The sequence below is a fragment of the Kryptolebias marmoratus genome, linkage group LG13 (genome assembly GCF_001649575.2).
Source record: "Kryptolebias marmoratus isolate JLee-2015 linkage group LG13, ASM164957v2, whole genome shotgun sequence".
In the NCBI taxonomy this organism is placed as follows: Eukaryota; Metazoa; Chordata; class Actinopteri; order Cyprinodontiformes; family Rivulidae; genus Kryptolebias; species Kryptolebias marmoratus.
In genome coordinates, this window is record NC_051442.1 from 19017017 (window position 1) to 19032456 (window position 15440).

General features: G+C 40.8%; 2 protein-coding genes across 2 annotated transcripts in view; one reads left to right on the forward strand and one right to left on the reverse strand.

Moving 5' to 3' along the window:
* Positions 1-2160: 2160 nt before the first annotated feature.
* LOC108233789 (spermatogenesis-associated protein 22) lies at positions 2161-5851 on the forward strand. The gene is made up of 8 exons (XM_017412473.3): positions 2161-2256; positions 2570-2625; positions 3346-3483; positions 3758-3947; positions 4284-4635; positions 5090-5213; positions 5295-5392; positions 5520-5851. The coding sequence occupies exons 2-8, from the start codon at positions 2586-2588 to the stop codon at positions 5709-5711; spliced, it is 1134 nt and encodes a 377-aa protein (XP_017267962.1). The 5' UTR covers positions 2161-2256; positions 2570-2585; the 3' UTR covers positions 5712-5851.
* A 1277-nt stretch (positions 5852-7128) lies between these two features.
* Positions 7129-15440, reverse strand: part of LOC108233922 (transmembrane protein 211) — a 148088-nt gene continuing 139776 nt past the window's right edge. Inside the window, exon 3 of the mRNA XM_017412704.3 lies at positions 7129-8539. Coding sequence (XP_017268193.1) covers positions 8313-8539 — 227 coding nt within the window. The 3' untranslated portion in view covers positions 7129-8312. The remainder of the gene's footprint in view (positions 8540-15440) is intronic.

The window sequence follows — 15440 nt, forward strand, 5'->3', positions numbered from 1 at the left end:
TTTAATGCAAATATGGTAATAAAACATCTATAAGAAAATAATACAAGGAGAAAAATGTATCAGTCAGTTTGTGCTAATAGTATGTTACTTTATTCTTTAAATCTGAGTTTCCAGCCACACAGGGTGATTTAAAAAAACAACTTATTTAGCACATTTGAAGCAACCTACTGAGGTGGGAAAAAAAAACAGATATCATAAACTATTAAATCAGGAGCCACTGAAATTGGACGTTTTTCAAAAATATGGCAAGCCATTGTGGTAATAATTTTAAAAAAAGGCTTACCTTTGATGAAGAAAGTCACAATTAATTTCCAAAAAATACAGCTTTATTTACTTTAACAGTACATTAGACTGCATATACTTTATTCTTTATTAATAATTTTCCACAATCATACAAACAAGACTCACATGAGCTGACAGTGCAGCGTTTACATTTTATGAACTGGAGTTTGGTCGCTTTCTTTGTCCCAACATAATAAACTATAATAACTATAATAAATGTCACACCTAATGAGTGGTGTTATCTTTACTTAAAGCTTGAAGTAGGTTTTGAGGTTCTGGATAGGTTTTATTTAGCAGGAGAAGGAGCAGAATGGCTCTTTCGGTTGTAAAGGTTGCAGACCCTTCTCTGCTCAAATCCATGTTGCTCAGTAGGTTTTTGACTCTCTGAGGTTTACATTTTCAGGGAACAGAATTCAAGGTTGAAAATGACGTGCCCACAATTAAAAACCCTGTTAATGAGCTTACATAAATAAATAAGTCACTGTTTTGTGACAGTACCTCATTATTTGCTTAATAATACTTTGTCCTCACTCATGACCACTCAAATATTGAACTGTAACTTTGATAACCTGGGGCTGACATAAAGTATCAATTTCTCAAAAGTTAAAACCAATTAATAATGTAAAATACAAGATAATGGTTTTTACAACCCAGATTTAACCTCCATTTTCTCTGTTTTAGGAAGTGATCAATTCTAAATGTACGTTTGTTTGTTTAAAAAACTGCTAACTGATGCACAGTATTAGATTTTTATTTGTTTGGATGTTTTTTATTTTGCAATAGCATGATATAATCAAACACTGGGGCTGCACAATATATAATAATTTTATTGCTATTGCTGTATCAGTGAGGGCAATATCAATACTGCAAAGGATTGCAATAAACCAGAGCCCTTCATGCATTCATGTTCTGCATGCTAATAATATGTTTTGGTTAATCAAACAGACTCTCTCTGGCCTCGATGCCCACACCTGGTGATGATCGTCATCACAACGTCAAACAATAAGATCGCACTTTGAACGTTGTTCCAACATCCTGCAGGCCTATCAAACACCACACATGGTGAATATTTTAACAGTGCTAAAATCTGTCACACTGTAAATTGTGATGTAAAACGTTACACAGACTGTGATCCATAGTTTCTGAGCTTCAGTGGGCAGAGGGAAAACCACCTGTTGTCACAGATCAACAAATACACGAAACTCGACAGATAGAAGCGGGGATGCTACAGTAATTACACCTGTGTCCTCTAAAGAAAATGAAGACAGAAGCTGGATCCTCCTTATCTGCGACCTCTTTTTGTATAACAGAATCTCAACCAAAGTTAGCCCCAGTTGTGTCTGTATATAGACCAACACAACTTCTATCTATCTATCTATCTATCTATCTATCTATCTATCTATCTATCTATCTATCTATCTATCTATCTATCTATCTATCTATCTATCTATCTATCTATCTATCTATCTATCTATCTATCTATCTATCTATCTATCTATCTATCTATCTATCTATCTATCTATCTATGGTCTGTGGTTATCTGTCTGCAAGCTTTATTTTTCTTGCAAAAATTAGGAAGGACAGAAGATCACTGTTCTTTCATTTATACCAGAAAAATGATTAATAAAGACCTGAGAGGCTTTAACAGGCAGGTCCCAAACGCCTGTTTTTTGGGCATCCTGCTGATAATGATTTGAGCATCTGTCAGTGACAGCTACAGCCAATAAATAAATAAATAAATGTGAAAACGTTTTATCGCTGACAGCCGCAAAAAACACTTTTCACCCTCATGAACGTTTGCTCTGGGTCTGTAACTAGGATTTCCGCACTCGCTTGTAGAGCCTGAAGGCGTCATCAGCACCCAGGACGTTTTTGGCGCGTGCGGACAGTTCAGCGCGTGCCTCTTTCCAAGGTGCTGAACGGACTGAAAGGACGTCGCTTCGTCCGCTCAACTGTTGGTAACAAAAGCAGGAGGTAATTAATGTACAGAGTTTAAATAAAGTAGCCCGGAGCAGCTGGAGGAAACAGCGGTGTTTAAACTGAACAAATGGTTCGTTTCTAACCAAAAAACTTGTCTAAAAAACACCGCTTGGCTAACGGAAGTGGAGTAAGCCCGCTGTGGAAAAACCAACAAACCAAGAAAATGAAAACTATTATTTTAACTTTCTAAATGTGAAATTTTCCGCGCTGTATTTAGGAAACTATCCGCTGTCCAACACTAAAAAGAGTTACCTAATAATTCGCTAACTCTTGGTTTTTCTTTGTCATGCTAATGCTAACATGCTAGCGGAGTGAACGTCACCATGAGGAGGCAGGAGCAGCAGGCAGACCGACCAAAGACAGGTCGGTACAAAAGTTGTTTTTCTGTCCATCACAAGCACTTTAAAGAGTTGTACAGGGCTGTTCAAATGTTTAAACCCACCACACCCTCTATATTGGTCATTCTTGAAGGTCTAAAGTTTTCCTTTGGGCTCATTTTCTGTTCATTGTTGAAGTCGGTGTGTTTAAAAACAGAATGAATGAAGGACCAGAGTCAGACCTAAAAACACCATCAGCACCAGACTAACAGCATCTGAAAAGACAAGTCTTTAGGAAACAGCAGACCTTCAGCTGATCATCTACTGGGTCTTCAGCTTAAAGCTGTTTGGGAATCGCCTTATTGGTGCTGAAATGTTATTTTATTTCAAAAGGTGTTACCTCGGTAATTTTCATACATTTAACTAATTCTTCATGTGAATGACTAGACTGGAAATGAGTGAAAAGGCAGCCAGTGTCCAAAGGAAAACATTTAAAGACCATCATTTAATCCATAGCATTGCTTAAGATCACTTAAAAAAAATTACAAAAAATATTTTTAATGCAAAATATATAAAATGGGGGGGGGGGAGGACTCAAGGCTTTTGCGCTCTGTAGATGAACTTCATTCTAGTAAGATGTGAATATGTTGTTGTTGTGTGCGAACATATTCCATTTTACTGTGCTATGCCAAGTGAATTTTAGTTTTTTTATGCTTCTGCAGAGTATCACTGTATTCAAAGGTGTTTCCTCTGCTTTCTGTGCCAGGCTACCCGCCTGTGCTGCTGTTCAACCAGAGGAAAAGAAACAGAATTCCTCTGAAATCTGCTCCTTGTGGGAATGAATTCTTTTCCCAAAGTGAATACCTGGCAAGCAGCAGCTCCTCTGCACCTCACAGCTCCTCAGGTAAAATAAAACCTCTTCCATATTTCAGTCACTAGGTGGCAGCACGTACACAGAAGCATGTAATAAGTGATCTGGTATGTTTGCATGTTGGAGATGTTTTCCTTAAATTTTAAAAGCATTAACTCTCAAAAACCGTAATCTCCAGCTGCATGGGGATATAACAAGTGAAACATTAAACAATGTAGTCGTGTTTTTGGAAGCAAGGAAACAGGTTGCAGCCACAGACAAGGCTGTAAGATTTCCCTCTTAGATTAGACGCTGTGTTTCTTTTCAGGTGCATATGGGTGTTACCAGGCCTCAGGTCCCTCCTCTGCCGCTCCTCAGAGCCATCAGTGGAACAGACAGGGCATCCCACAGGCTGCTAACGCTCAGCAGTACTACAGCAACACACCTGCTCCCGGACCTTCTCCTACGATTAGAACCTATGCACCCATGCCACATCCTTACAAAGCTGGAGCCAAGAGGTGCGGTTTAAATATTATCTGACAGTTTGCTGTAATAATTCAGCAACCCAAGTGAAACTGTTGGGCACAGGAAACGTGTGTCAGACACACACATTGCCGGTTTGTCTGTTTTATTGTATGAAGAAAATTTAAAACAGCCAAAAAGTTGTGTGTCTGAGAAAAAAGTGGAAATATTTACAGAAATGTTGACATCATTTCCTTTGTGAATAGCAGCTTTGAGCCATTATTTTTCTGTACAAATAAAAAAAAGCGATATTACAGATATTACAACCATCCTCAGTATTTGTTTAGGTAACAACAAAGATTTTATTAATAATATTACCATTATTGTTTCAGCTCTGTGATGGGACAGTCCAGGGACCTGGTCAGACAAGATTCCAGCGCTGGTGGTAGTTTCAAACAGAACAAAAATCAAGGCTCCTTCGGCAGGGAGAACTCAGAAAACAAGCCAACGCCCCCTCCAGGGTTCTCTCAGATGGTTCAGCAGCCACCTCACAAACCTGCAGTCTCCACACTTCAGTATTCCCAGCAGTCCAGACCTCTTCCTCCTCCCGAAACACCAGCCCAGAGGCCCTCTGCGCTCAACAAACCCTGGAAATTTACCAACAGCTTTGAGCAAGAGAGACCCAACATTGGGGCAAAAAGGAGCTTGAACCAATCTCAAACTGCTCGGCCAGCTAAAACTCAGGTAGAAACATCCTGTATGTGAAAAACATGCTAAAAAAACAAAATTCAACAGACGCTTCAAAAGCTGGAAACATTTTATTGTTGTTTGATAATGAAAGGCAAAAGGTGGACGATACTGTTTTTGTCTGTGTATGTGTATGTTTATCTGTTTGTTAGCAAAAGATCTTATGAACCACTGAAAAGATTTTAATGAAACTCTCATGAAATAACCACTGAAAGCACATCTCACCATAATGTTTAGAGAAAGCTAATCAACAACACAAAAATATCAGTAACTCTGTCAGTTTTACAAATATTGAGCTGCAGTTTGGTATGGTAGTAGCTGAGTGTTATCCCTAACACGTAATCCAAGCAATACACATCCCATGAGATCTTTGCTTAAAACTTCGTCCCTGACTGTAGGGATCAGCTGTGATCGCTGCAGTGTTTATATCGATTTTTCTGCCGTTTTTCAGCAGGAAGCCCTTCCAGTGAAGCCAGCTGTGGAGAACTCCCTGAGGATCCTAACTACTGTTATTGAAGGAATGAGACACTGGAGCCAGTTTAAGGACAAAGTGTCTTACCTGTTTGAGATTTTTGGTCAGCTGAGTTGTAGTTGCTGTAGTTTGCCGTCAGGTATTTCTGATCACCGTTAATGGGACGTACTTTGCTCTCCCACAGCCACTCTGGATTCTGCCGTCACACTGGGGAGCTACGGAGCCAAGAACTTCCTCTTAAGAGACGGGAAGGAGGTTGTGCAGTGTGTTTTTTATGAGAATGTGAGTTGCTTTTCGGTCAGATGAAATATGCTTGAGTAGGATGTTATCGTTGTCATTCCCCTTGGGCTCTCACGTCCAATCGAACCCTTTCAGAACAGCAGTCGTATTTCTGCCTGTTGTCCAACAGGAGCGGGTGCTGCCCCGTCTCATCCGAGGTCAGGTTCATCGCTGCGTCGGAAACTACGACCGCGGCAGAGACATCCTGGTCTGCGTGTCCGTCCGAGCCGGCCTGTCCTCGGAGCAGAGAAACGCTCAGGAAGCCATCAGAGCTTCAGACGCAGAAATGAGAGCGCTGGTCAAAACACTGAGTGAAGTCTGAGCAGCAGCAGGTATCTTCAGGGATTTATTCTGTTTGTTATAGTTCAAAGTAATGGAGAAAAAAAACATTTGTTATTGTTGCAGTTTTATACCTGTAAAGGGGGCTGCTTTCATTCAAATGTATTTTGTTAAAAAAATCACTTACATGTTCTTTTTAAGTGATTTTTTTTGTGAACAAATATAAAAAAAACAATTCAAGCAAAAGCACCTTGGAAAGCAAAGCGTCTCCTTTTTAGAAACAGTTTTATTCCAAAGAAATGTCACAAAAAACAACAAACAGGTTAATTCAGGTAAAGCAAACACAAAGTAAAACCTGAAAATATGTCTATTGGAAAAAAAATGTAAAAAAAAAGCGGGCCAGTTAGGAATAACGTGATACCAAGAACAGTTAGTTTATTTACAGTCAAACATCACAAGAAAAAAAACAAAAAAACCCCACCAATTTTACTCTACTAAAACATCGTCACCAGTGCTGACTTTACACACAACTGCTCAACAAATAAGAGAATCAGTATTATTATTCCAGTCATTCCCACGCAGGCAAACACAGTATGAGGTCCAGCACAACACCAACATCTCCCGTTCGTCCTCTAAATATGGCAACGGGATCACGTTCATTTCATCGGGAGAGCCAAAAACTTGGGAATTATTTTCATTTCAACCGGTCCGCGAGCACCAAACTTACAATTTAATACAAAAATGCTCACAGGCGCCCAACGGGAAAGGAGATAGATGAAATTGGCAGTGTACGGGAACAGGATGGTGAGAAGCAGACTTTTTTTTATTTTCGTTTTTAGAACGTGACGGGACCAGTGCCAGCGCTCCAAAAAGAGAAATGGATGAAAGAAAAAAAAAGCACACCTATAGATTGGCTCATCTGAGGACTAAACGAGTTAATGTTGGTAATGTCCCAGCTAAAACTGCTGACCCACCTACTCGACCGCTGACGCTGTAGTTTACATCGGACAAAGATGCGAGGAATGAATCGTGTTCAGTTCAGAACATTTTAATAAAGCAAAGCAAGAGATTCGCCTCCTTTTAATAGTCAGTAAAAGTGTCAGGGGCGTAAAATGAGCGCAGTTACACCGCTTTCCTCTCTGCCATTAGCTTCAAACATTTGAAGACCTTTTTTTTTTTTTCTGTCTCTCTCTTTTCCCAAACATTTTCTCTCGTTAATGAGCTCAAACTGCATTGATTACAGAAGAAACAGGAACACTGAGAGGAAAAAAACCCCCAATAAAACGAAGGAACTAAAAACATCACGTCACGTAACAGGATCCTCAGTTTTCAGCAGATCAATACCTGATGACTGTATTAAACTGGTCTTTGTTGTTTTTTAAAAAAGGCACAAGTTGGTCAGATCACATTGAAGATCTAGATCAGTTGTTCTACTAATAACAAAACCCATCTTATCATGCATTTTCTTTTGACAAAAAAAAAAAAATCTCACACCTCCTGGTATTTTGGTCTCTTTTTTTTTTTTTTTTTTTTCCTGAATTAGTGTTGAGAATTGGGTGTTTGTTGACAGAAGGACAAATAAAAACAAGTCAGTACGTCACACAAACAAAACTGGAAAAAGGGGATTGACAAACAAACCTTGACATTATTTTTTTTTTATTTTAGGCTCACTTCGCGACAACGCTTCTTCTCCGAAACAATCGTTTGTTATGCCTGACCTCCTCCCGGAAAAGGCGGTAGGTTTTAAATTTGTCCCCTCGGCAGCTCTGGCGCCGCATCGGCGGTCCGATTCTTCGCGTCAAACCCAGTCTCTGCGAGCGTAACGCGCGCCGGTTCACTGTCAGGTCACGAGACAGATGGGTTAGAAGAAGAAGGAAAAAAAAAAAAAAAAACCTGACGAGGAATATCCTTCAGAGTTCTCGTTTCAGCGTGTTATTTTCAAACTTCAAAGATCCGCTCCGTTTGATCGAGACCATATTGACAGCAATAAATTTTAGATGCAGCTCCTTCAGGGTTCACACACTCCAGTCAGGATCCAAGACTTCTCCTTTCCTTTTATTTATTCATATTGCCTCTTTGTCAAGTTTTCTTTAAAAAAAAAAACCCAAACCAACAACAAAAACAAACAAAAAAAAACAACCTGTGACTGAAGCATGACGTGCCAAACATCATGCTTCCTCCGTCTGTACGCTGAGAGATTCAGTCTGTGTTGGAATGTTACACACATCAACTCGTTTTTCACAAAACAAACAAAAACATCCAACCGAGGTCATAAAACACATTTGAGTTGTTAGCAGTTTTTTTTTTTTTTTGACGTCTGCGGTCATTTTTCTCGAGCTCGTTTCACCGTCTGACTGCGTCAAAGGCAGGCAAAGACAACGGGTGTCCGTCAAACTGTAGAAAATTCAGGACTGGTATATAACCACGGAGTAACAAAAAAAACGATTCAGTTTGGACGAATTCGGTTTGAATCGGTAACGTTAACAGATGCTGGAAGACAGTGGTTGTTTTTAGTTCTCGCTGAGCGGGGGCTTCCTAAGTGTTACTGCTCTAAAAAAAAAGGAGAAAAAGAAATGCAGGAGTCTTATTAGGACGTTAAGTCCAAGTTGGAGGAAATTATCAACAGGGAGAGGAGGGGACAGAACTATAACAGGGTGGGCAAAGGGGTGGGGGACAGCTGCTCCTTCGGTGCGTATTTGGCAAAAAAGGGCAGAAAGACGGTGAGCATGACTCCAACGATGGCCAACATGTAGCCCCAACCAATCTGGCACTCGCCGGCGTAGTAGATGTCAGAGTCTCCGCAGAAGGATCGAACGAGTGACGAGTTAAGGCCGAAAGGGTAGACCAGCAGTCCGGTGGCCATGATGAACACTGCAGAGAAAACACAAAACGGGGAGCGTTAAAGAGCTCAGCTTCATTCATAGATGATGTCGGAGGAAAGGAAGACATAAACTTCACATAAACTTATCTGTGGCTGTTTCAGTTTCTGCTTTCAAAGGTCAAATTGGCTTAATGCATGTGAAATTATCCAAAGAGGCTAAAAAACATGTTGAACCAGGCCACATCGAGACTAATCCAGATATTTTTACAAACTTTTTTTTATCTGTTTATTTAAAAAAAAAAACTGTTCAGATAAAAACTCCTGCAAATTTTGAAATAATCACTCCGTGCCAGCAGGTGGCGATAACATCCACGCTAACAACACTGAGCACTGAGCATGCCTAGTGGGTAACTAGGTTTTGGAGCAAGCCGTAGCTTTAAAAAAAAAAGTAATTTTTGTCTTTTGCAGTTTAATCAGTTAATTTTTTTTTTTTTTTTTTTGCAATCCAAGTGCTACAGCAAAAAGACAAGTGTGATTTGTTTTGGTATACAGGTGATTCTGTGCACGTGCAGTACAGAAAGCAGTAGCAATAGTAGATTTCTGCAGCGTTGTTTCTCAAAATCTGAAGACACCAAAACAGTTTTTAACATTCTCAACTTTAGAAAGCATTTTTTTTTAAAATCCCAGTTTTTCTCAGCAAAAACTGGATTTGCATGTGAAGGAGAGGCATAAACACAGCACCAAATGTCTTTTTTTAAACCATTCCGTGTGGTGTACACAAAGCCTTCGGTCTGAAAGTGAAAGTTTAGTAGATTTAGACAACAAATAGACATTAACATTTAGCCAAGATAAGCAAGAAAAGAGGTTATGATCATGTAATTTCATGTAGTTTCTGCGTCTTACTGACTGACCCTCCCACACGAACACCACAACTCTCCCACAACAAACCACTACACCTACAGGACAAGCTGACCAACCACACATTCACTGTCACTGTGTGAAACCAGCTGCAGTGTTTCAAGTCCAAGGTCGTCATTTGTGTCAAACGGCAGCCATTTTTATGAATGCAAATTTAAACTTTATATTGTCCCAGAAGGATCTTCTCATCACTGGGCAGTCTGTACATTTTCAATGAAACTGTCTTGTCTCATGATTTCAATTCAATGTAAATGTATTTGTATTTTAACTAACGTTTTTTTAGCTCTCAACTGTATAGTGAGTTGTTTTTTTTTTAATTCAATGTTATTATCAGGAAGTGGTTGAAAGAGTTCTTAGCTATTCATACAGTGAACATCTTTTTTGTTATTATCATTTAGTGTTAAAATCCTGGTTGGTGCTCTCTGGGATTTTTGCATCATTTACAGACTTGAGATGTGTTATCTTCCATATTTTCACTTCAGAGTGTTTTATAATGATGTTTTAAAAAAAAAACCTGCTTGGGCTAAAAGAGGTCTAAATTCAGCCAGAGGTCTTCAGGTCTAAATGAGGACTAAAACTACAGCCAGTGTTGAATTTGTGTCGACTGCTCGAAGGGGAAGTACTGATTTCAGCATCCAAATGCCTGCATGCATCCATCCATCCATAAATCCATTTCTTTATCCGCTTTTTCTTTTCCGGGTCGCAGGGAAAGCTGGTGCCTTATCTCCAGCGGGTCACCGTGCGAGAGGTGGGGGACATCCTGGACAGGTCGCAAGTCCCTCACAAGGGGACACATAGAGACAGACGAGACATCAACCATTCGCGCTTTCATTCACACTTTTTGGTCCGTTGGAGGAAACCAGAGAAAACCCCACACGTTTACAGGAAGAACGTCCAAACTCCACACAGAAAAGACCTAACCACTGCACCACTGTGCCTCCCTGTGAATTTTACTGGTCATACCGACGGAGCGCCACTAGGTGGCAGAAGAGGCTTTGCTAAAATAGACACAGGCATTTAATTCAGCTGCTTCGTTTCAACTCTTATTGTGTTGTCGGGTTTTACACATGTAGAAACAAATCCTCGCCTTTTTAATTTCAGCATCCCAGCGGCAGAACAACAGAGCTTTTCAAGTGCTGTATTGTCTTTACGTTTTTCTTACTTAATTGTCGAATTAAACACAGATTAGGTCATGAATCCTCTTCCAAGAGCAAACACTCCTCCTTTCCCTTGAACTTGCACGGTGATCAGGTTTCTCGGTCCTTTTTTGCACACAAGCTGCCAGGCAGCAGCTCGCTTTTTACAGACTGATCCGAGCCTCTGACCTCACGCCGCCAAAACAGTTATCGAATGTGCCGCAGACTATCATTGATGCTCTTAGTCATTCCGAGAGCGGCCTTAGTGTCACAATAGTTTTCGTGTCGAAGAGCTGCGGCTGTTTGGAAAGCTTGGAACTTACGATGGTGAGTAACTCTCAAAGAGAGAGAGAGAGAGAAAAAAAAAAGTCATCACGTTGTATTGATTTTCAGCACTTTTCTTCTTTTACAAAGGCAGCGGCTTCATGCTCTGGAGGAAACATTACTAATATGATGGCCTCAGTGGCGTATGAGGATCAAATCAATGGTTTGTTAGGGCAGCAAACAGTTGGAGTTGACTGGGATACAGAGGTAAGAAGCTTTCATCGATGGCCTTTGTGCACACAGGTGGCTTTAGAAATGATTGTCAGGTGAAAAAAACTGAACTGTGTGGAACATGAAAAGGGGTACTTTTCCTTAAGAAGAATTATCTGTTGAGTTTAGTTTGTGTTGCCTGCTGTAGTGCTTCTCTATGGAAATCTTTAGAAATCTTCCTCTCAGCCTTGGCTTTCCAAATACAGCCTGTATCCCAAACCAGCTCTCCTTGAGGACCCATGTTGTCCCATGTCTCCAGGGACCAAAAAAAACTAAAAAAATTCAGATCTTTTTTTTTTTCTCTCTCCCCCGAACCTTTCCCTCTGTGTACTTGCATCTCGAGGATGCTCCCCTCACACACCTAACAGACGGCCTTCGAACACACGCATCAAAAAGGCCCAGGGAACAGCGGCAGGCAGAGCCTAACTCCAAAATGATCAACACAAGAGTGAAATCAAGGCCACGGCGTCTAACAAGGGCCATCCAAGCAGAGTCGGGGGCCAGATACCATCAATCAGAGCAGGATAGCGTGCGCGGGCAGTTGTCTTGATCAGATAAGCTGCTTCTTGGGCTGAAAGGATCTCTGCGAGCCTTTAATGAGGGGAGAAGGCTCAAGAAATGGTAAAAAAAAACAAAACACCTCAATTCAGAAGCCAGCTCCAAATGAATCTAATTATTCTGTCACGTCTAAAGCTAACGGAATCCACCCAAAATACTTTCACACACCTTAAAAGGAAATTTCACTGATTTTGCACATCAAAGTTTGTGTACTGATTGCCAGTAAACACACTAAAAAGGTTTTGGAAAAAAAAAAAAAAAACACCCTGTGAGCAATCTGTGGAATATCATAAATTGTTAAAATATTATTTTAGGAAAAATAAAACCTTAACACATCTGCTTTTATGGCTTGAGGAAATATTTGCTGCCATTTCACACCAAGTAAATCTTTTGCCGGTTTCTTGGCACCGAAGCTGCTTTAGTTGGGTTTGTGCGTGCCGGGTTTCGACAAAAAAAAAAAAAAGAAAAAAAGAAGAAGGTATGAAATAAAAAAGGACACCGGTTCTGTTGTCTGCAACAAGTTTAGTTGCAGCTAGTTATTTATCTTTTTTTTTTCCCTGTATACACTGTTTCTTAAAGATCCCAGATAATCTGCTACACAGGCTGGATAAGGCAGAACAGTTCGGTCTGTGTTTTGGTTAGGAAACCCGAAACATCGACGTAGCTCCCGCCGCTGGGTGCACAAGCTTCATTTCAAAAGGGTCTTGCATGGCCTGGTGGTCTAATAGTGACGAGGACTAGCCAGCGCGACGAACGGGGGGCTGACGTGACTCGAAGACGCCACGCAGGGAGGCTGCAGCCTGAGCAGGCTCATTGCTCGCCCCGCCGGGACACCCATTTACCACGGCAAAATGAATAATGGACCTCTGAGCTCTCGGATGTCACGTTGGCTGGGATGGCAGGGGGCACGACGAGGCTCGAGTTAGTCACGGGGGGAGCAGATGACCAACTCAAGCTGAGTGCAAAGCATTCCGGCGCTTATGAGCCACAAATAGACCCAACGATTTAGCGTCAAAGACAAAGCAAATCAAATCAGCTCCATGGGTTTGAAAGGAGCCACCAAGCAATGAACTCTTCCAACCATTTGACGGTGTGCAAACCTCCCGACCCACACATCATCGGCCTGCCTTTGTAGAAGCAGAAGACAGGGAGGGAAATCTGGGAATATAAGGGAAGACGTGTGGAAAGCGTGTCCCGCCCCTCAGCTGCGTGAGTTAGCGCTCAAAGGGCTATCATAATGACTCATAGATGATGAGGCGTTGAATAATAGAGAGGCCTCGAGTTAGCTTGGCATTAACGTGTCCCCGTTTTATTGCCAGAGAGCCAGAGGTGGGACATGATCTTTAAAGGTGGATGCCAGTTCATTAGGGATGCATGACGTGTATTTGTCCCGGGTGCGTGTAGCCATGAGAACGAACACCACTCCCGTCTACAACATATGTACTGAACACATACGGTTTTTAAACGGACAACATCTAAAGCACTGTGCTGCAAAGCAAAGCAAGAGATAAATAGGAGCCTGTTTTTTGCATGTCATGTTTCATGGAGAAGGTTAGTGGCAAACATTGGGGTAAGGGTGGGCCAAACGGGTTGTGATTTGTTCACTTTGAAGCACCCTTACGGTCCGATGAACGCCATACACCGCCAGGAGATTCAAACACTCACAAAGCTGAAACACTAGGTGTAAGGGTTTACCATTTTGGGTTTTTTTGTTTTGTTTTTCGTATTTTTGCATTGGAATATGTTACTCAGTACCGTATTGCTTTTCATTTTACATCAATTTTAGGTCAAATTCATTCAAACAAACACTCCTTTTTTATACTTTTTTTAAACAAACAAAAAAGATACATTTCGTTTTGGAGTTTAATGCTTTTTTTGTTGAACACATGGGCTGTAGGACACCGTTTACAGTTTAGATTGAATGAATAAGACAACACAATATGATTATTTGTTGTTTTTTTTCTCCATTCATAGTAAAGTTACCAGTTCTGACAAATGGCCTGCTACCTTACAGCCTCCCCACTGGCAAGGACAATTTGGTTTTCTGTTTCTGTTTCAGGGAGGCACATCATCTGCCTAAAATATGTTGAAAAATAAAACAAAAACAAGACCAAAAAAAAGTCCCGAGCATTTGGGATTTGTTTCTTTTCTCCTGTTGTACCGAACCCCTAACCAAACCGTGACCCTAAACTGAGTTACGTACCGAACCGTGACCCGTACATACGGTTACACTCCTATAATTTCTACTAACGTTCGCAAAACAGATATTATGGTTACAGTTTGAATAATCTGTCAGTACTCGTTGTAATGTTCCAGCATAAAAACCAAAATGGGAGCTTGTGGAGGGGGAAAAAAAAATCAGAAATCTAACCACCAGTAATTCTGAATTATTTAGAGTTTCTTTGACTGCTTGTCCATAAATATTGTTAACATTTAAAGTCACTTAATCAAGAATTCCTTTTATTCCTCATAATGTACTTCTCACGACTGCCAACTTGTCTGAAAACATACCTCATTAGCTTTGAAGGGCATGCAGGCTTCAGACAGAGGGAGTAAAATATTGATTCAGGAGCCAAAGCAACCAGTTGCATCCAATAGATTTAACTCTCAACTGGTTTTTTTTACATGTAGCTCCAAGGCTGCAGAGGAATTTGTGCATCACAAATATCTTCATGTGCTTGTTTATCTTTTTGCCACTCGGTTGTTGTTGTTTTTTAATGCATTCACGGAAAATATGGCATAAGAGGACAGTCCAAATCAAATAAAGCAAACCAGACAGTAAAGAACTAATTTGCAATAAGACTCAGAACAGCTCTCACCGAGCTAATGAGCTAAATTAACCTTGAATCTTGTTCTCAGTGGTTTAGCAAGAAATGGAAAGCCGCTCCCCAACGTGGCGAAACGGCTTCGCAGCGGCGAAAATGAGAGAAAGAGATTGAATGGGATCGCAGGGCAGGAAGGTGTGTGATAACCTGGCATCCAAGCGTGACTCTGAATCACTTTCAGCTCAGACCTCTAACACAGAAATCACTGGCTTAGTTTATTACAAAAAAACCTGTGGGGGAGAAAAAAAAAAAAAAAATCACAGGAGTACTCATGTGCCGTATTTACACTTGAATGCCTGAGCTCAGCTGTAGAAATCTCTAATCTACTATTGTCGACAATGTCAGAAATCCAATATATCGTAGCCTCAGACTTGCAGACACCTGATATCTAACGTGGCATGCCTCACTTTTATTCTCCTCAGGATACTAAAGTACAAATTCAGTTCTGCGCTCACTGGTTGTTAGCAATGGGAAGGGTTGAATTTCCCTTGTTTTTCCTGCGAATGCGACACTCTCTAAGTCAAACCTCGCTGCAGTTTGGTCGGTTAGTTTCCTCCCTTTGGAAAACAGACACATGAGACGCGGCACGTGGACCGCAGAGATTACTGTCACTCGGCCACGGACAGAAGATGTTTGTCTGAAGTCACCGACGGCCACCGCAGAGGAAATCCTGCTGGATGAGACAGCAGAATCTTATTAGGATTAGCGGAGCGAGAAAACTGAGTCTTTTCCATGTCTGGATGAGTATGGAAAGAAAGAAAAACAAAACATTTGTGATTCCAAACAACACCCTTTTCCATTTTTCTGAAAGATAAAAATGTGAACATTCAAAATTATATATATATATATAGTCTTAACATATATATATATGTTAAGACTCGGAAGCTACTAACCATGCATGGAGGGTTCCACCCCAAATCCAGCATCCTGAGACTGTACACAAGCCATAAGAACGGAGGCAGAGGACTAGTGAGTGTGAG

Excerpts from the sequence above, each read along its gene's own strand:
- LOC108233789 (XM_017412473.3), top strand. The coding sequence starts at position 2,586 with ATGAGGAGGCAGGAGCAGCAGGCAGACCGACCAAAGACAG. Across the intron at positions 2,626-3,345 it reads GGCAGACCGACCAAAGACAG|GCTACCCGCCTGTGCTGCTG; the intron begins GTCGGTACAAAA and ends TTTCTGTGCCAG. Across the intron at positions 3,948-4,283 it reads TACAAAGCTGGAGCCAAGAG|CTCTGTGATGGGACAGTCCA; the intron begins GTGCGGTTTAAA and ends TTATTGTTTCAG.